Source organism: Plectropomus leopardus, unplaced genomic scaffold (assembly GCF_008729295.1).
Source record: "Plectropomus leopardus isolate mb unplaced genomic scaffold, YSFRI_Pleo_2.0 unplaced_scaffold11206, whole genome shotgun sequence".
NCBI lineage: Eukaryota > Metazoa > Chordata > Actinopteri > Perciformes > Serranidae > Plectropomus > Plectropomus leopardus.
The window spans coordinates 124-4,946 of record NW_024611847.1 but is presented as its reverse complement, the minus strand read 5'-3'; the positions used below and the strand labels follow the sequence as shown (position 1 = coordinate 4,946).

Sequence of the window (4,823 nt, the reverse complement as noted above, 5' to 3'; positions counted from 1 at the left end):
CACCAGACTTTCACCATGAGAGGGGTGTTTGAGTCCCATGTAAAACCAAAAGTCAACTTTTGTCAACCATGTAACAGAGTTTGGCGTAGCTGCATGACACAATCGTCAAAGACAGATTTATTTAGTTACTTTAGTTACTCATTTAGTTATTTTAGACTCTTTTAGACAAAGTAAAATGGGGGGAAAAAAACTAGTTTTTATCCTGTCACCCTGTGTTGATTGATTATTTATCATTTGTTTTATAATACATATATGTTTAAAAAAAATCTGTATCTGAGTATTTTTTTTACATTAAAATCCCTGTCTTTTCACCTCCTGTAAAATCATTTCAAATGTTGGATGATTCATCCTGCACTCAGGGTCGGTCATTCAATGATCAGCTAGCCACACTGGTCAACCCCACCTCACAGCCTGTGGGTTGTAGTAGCTACTTCCTAACATAGCAACATGGAGAAAGATATGAGGAGATGTTTAATGAGCAAAACCTTTGTTTTCATTTCCAGATCAATGTTGCGGAGGTCTAATTCATTCATCTGAGGGAGAGAGTCAACAGCATGCTCAGCAGTGGATGCCGTGGACTCAGTTGTAACTCTGTATCACATTTAACAACAACCACTATTTAATGGTCTAACTAAAAGCAGAGCATTTGATTTAAATACCACTTTAACTGTATACCGCACGAATATGTCATTTTACCGTAAAGCAGCACAGAACCTAAAGATGCTCTAACTTCTGTTTCACAGGGATTTTAAAAACATCTCTTGACTTTACCTTGTCTGCCAGTTTAGTGAAGTTTTGCTTTGCGTAGTGGACCACGTCTCCGACACGAAAGATGGGGCAGTAGGTGTTGTTGACCGTATCAAAGTTACATTTTTTTATGTAATCGTCAGTGATGGTAGGAAGGAAGTTCCCTCTGCACACAAACATAGTTGTATCAGTATGTCAGAATTCATTATTAGTGTCATCATCATCCAACACATTCTCACAGCAATACTTGAAATGGACACGACGTCTTAAAAACTCAGTACGTTGTGGGGGGCATTAAATGTGTTAAAATTACTTGCTGGTAAGAAAAAAACAATACTAATGCAAAGTCTGACGGCTGCACTTTCAAACACATTGTTAATTTGGTTAACATTGTGAAATGGAAAATACTTGATCAAGATCGAGGTATCAGTTAAATAACTGAAGAAAACTAATTTACTTTACAAAGATATGTAAAGTACCTTCAAAAAGTATGTAAAGTCATGAGAGTTTTGGTTTCCCACAGGAAGCGGTCTCCTGGTTGCAAGTCCAGGGACTTTCTTGCTCTTTATACTTATTTAGTGTGTCCACAATGAGAAAAGATTCTCGTAGACTTTTTATAGGTATTGTTTTTGTGTTTCCATTACATTTCATTTTTTTAACACATTTCATGCCCAACATCACGTATTGAATTGTTAAGATCTCATATATGTCTATAAGACCAGGCTACATCATCATCATCATTATCATCATATTTCAAATCCAAAATATCTTACTTAGTGTAGTTAAAGGTTGGAAAGCGGATGCTGTTCTTGATAAAAATGGTGAAATTCTCCACTTCCTTCATTGGTGTACTGAAATAGATGAGACAGGAGGAACATGAGAGAAGTGAAAAGATAGACGTTCAACAACATCTTTTAAAATGTCTTATTTTTATCGAGCCTCACAAAGCAGGCAGGCAATTTTTTCTTTGATTATCGCGCAAAGATCAGTTTCAGCCAATGGAGACAATTCTGTTCACCTCCACTGTGCTGTAATCTGGTCAAATAAATCCAAAACTATCTGAATGGATAGATATGACTAGATAGTTAGAGACCTTTTAAAGAGTTCACTGCCCCAACATGACGTTGGTATCAGGATAATCTCTCTCAGTCTTCATTACATTTCAGAACAGTGGTAGTGCAGCCTTGTAAAAAGCTCTCCATCACAGTATCGTCTTACGTCTTGATGGTGTCGATCTCGGCAGGGCACCATCCTTTTATCTCACACATCTTAGTGGTGGTGTTGAAAGGAACACATTTCCCTGTCAGAATTCCTGCGCAGGAAAAGAAAAAGATTTTATGCAGCCCGCAAAAATAAATGTCACTTCTAAAATTCAGCTCACGTGCATAAATATTTTTTATCAAACACAAATACAATAAGAGAAGATAAAGAAACGAAGAGAAGATCTCACCATAACTTCCTGGCTTGTGGAGATGCTTTGTGCAGTCACTGTCCTTTATACAAATATACTTCTTCTCACTCTGAGTAATACACACATTACAACAAGAACAATATCAAAAATAAGCAAAAATGGATCTCAAGAAATAGAATAAGTATGAGCCATAAAACTGTGATAGTAAGACACTACATAAAAGCTGGACTAAAAAGACAGGCTTTTAGTTTACATTTTGAAGCGTTCATATGTTCATCTCCTGTCAGATGTGAAAGAGGTCTTTCATATTGACAAAACCATAAAGAAACATCACCCAAATTTGTTTTGTGTTGTGTAACACAGTTAGCGTCCAGCTGAAACATAGATGAACTTTAAAGAGACAGATATTTTCTCAGGAGTTGCTGAAGACCTGATTTCTATTAACAGATAACTGCATATGTATCTGGTGGCAACAGAGCATAGTTTTGGTATTGAAAGCATTCTGGTTGCTGTTTTAAGTCTGAGTCTTTTTTAAGAAATGCCCGGGTGAGAATAACTTAAAAGTGTTGTTGGTGAATATTTTTCAGATATGTACATTATTAACATTTTTGCACTTTGGCTTGGTAGGTACAGTACATTAATTCACAAAATGTCTTCCTTATATTAATAGAAAGTTTCAATTAGATATTAGTTGAATATCTAGGAGACAGGGCTGTGCAGACAAATATCACTCTTCACAACAGTAGCAGTTCTGAGACACAACACAATGCAAGATTTAGAGGTGGCATGGATGTGTTGTCTACAGTGTCAATGAAAAGATGCAAAACTTAAATGAACATGTGCCATTCAATTCTGATGCACACTAGTTGTAATGTTTGCTGACCTTCTGCTAAGCCCTGCCCTCAAACCCCACGAGCATCACATGTCGTGCAGCTGCACAATGAGCTCAGACATCCAGCTTGTAAAGTTTTTATTTTCTTGCAGTTTTATTGAAATTTATGCAATTATAACTTAAAGAATGGTCAAATGATGTGCATGGGGTAAATATAACATTTGCAGCAGCAAAATTTGCTGCAAAGTGACAATTATATAACGTCATACATTATGTCAGCAACATTTTGTATAACGTCACTTTGCAGCAAAGTTTGTTAGGTAACTATAGCTTTAGTTAGCTAGTAGCCAAATCTTATGACCAACTTAAGCTTTGTAATGTCAGCTCATCATGTCAACTGTCCAATTTATACTTATATAAATATTTTTGTTCTATGACAATGGGAAATCAGTGTTAACTGTAGCAAAACGTTGTAGTTGAAGTCCACCCAAATGAGAACTAATACCGTTAACTTAGCTGTAACATTACAAAGAAAGCAAAGGCTGGCTAACACAAACGCCGGGGCATCGTGAAGACCCTTTTGATGGCTTCTGTGTGAAATAAGCAGCTTCTGTCCTAAACAGTTGTGTCTGACACTGACAGCTACCATTGTGAATTTAGGCGGCACGCCGATTGTTCGGGTTAGCGTTAAGTCAATTGTGAGGTACTAATAATGGCAGTAGTATTGCATTAGTGGCAGCAGCTGACCTCGGGACAGTATCCTTGGACTTGGTTCTCAGTTGTGATCATTTTGGTGATGATGCAGAAGACCGAAGCTCCCTGTGGAAAACACATGGTACCATCACTGTATCCGACTGTCAATCATCCATCCATCCATCCATCCATCCATACCTGTGTTGGAGTGACGTAGTCTGCTACATCCATGACCTTGTCATTGTAGATCCCAAAACCTTTGACCTTGGTCATCACTGAGGATTCAATAGCAGTGTCTCTTATCTGGTAAGCCTTCTCAGTCACAAACACCCACCTGCAGCGCACGCACACACACACACACACACACACACAAATGACACAAAATGTTGCACTGAGCAAAAACAGACACAGTGCTGTAAATAGTAAGACCTGAACAGCACCTTTCCAGTCTTCTGACCACTCAAAGAGCGTACTTGTCACATTCACCCTTTCACTTAAACATTCACTCAGTGGTAATTAATCAGGGTATGCAGGATTTGATTATAGATGCCTAATGCATTACATTAAATATTAATGTCTAATAAATACACATTTCTATAACTGGCAACTGCTGTTGTTTAATACAATCAGACCAAATCCTAAAACATCAGGGTGAAGGTAAATACTCACCCAATGAAGTAGGTGATGATGAGGAGTTGGACGACGCGGTTGATGATGCCGATGGTCCAGCTCTTCACTACCACTGACTTGGTGGTTTCATAGGTGAAAAAGTCTTTTATACAAGACCACATCCTAACAGTATATGTGTGAGTGAATAAATTTTAAAAAAGGCTTGTGGTTGTATATTTTTTGAATGAGGTAATGTATATAAATATAAAGAGGAAAATTCCACTGTGTATTGATTATGGAAATAAAGGCTGAAAAATAAAAAAAGCAATTGTTAGTTTCCAACACAGAGCAGAATCCAGATATCCAAGAGTCGTATATCTTCTTCTTTGAGTGATAAAATCCCTGTAGCTCACTGAAAACAGTCTTCAGTTAATGCTCTCCTCCTGTAATGTCATGTATGATGCTGACCAACCTTGTCAACAAGTAAACAGCTTTCTCTCACTTTCTTGTCCATATCTCTCTCTTCACCCA

General features: G+C 37.5%; 1 protein-coding gene across 1 annotated transcript; it reads right to left on the bottom strand.

Annotated features, from left to right (window-relative positions):
- Positions 1 to 771: 771 nt before the first annotated feature.
- On the bottom strand, positions 772 to 4,474 carry LOC121963418 (P2X purinoceptor 3-like; the record flags this gene model as incomplete). Its single annotated transcript, XM_042513703.1, has 7 exons — positions 4,353 to 4,474; positions 3,882 to 4,017; positions 3,738 to 3,809; positions 2,198 to 2,267; positions 1,966 to 2,059; positions 1,521 to 1,598; positions 772 to 913 (listed from the first exon to the last, which is right to left on the bottom strand). Coding segments are annotated over exons 1-7 (714 nt in total), but the record flags the coding sequence as incomplete, so codon positions are not given.
- Between the last annotated feature and the right edge of the window lie 349 nt (positions 4,475 to 4,823).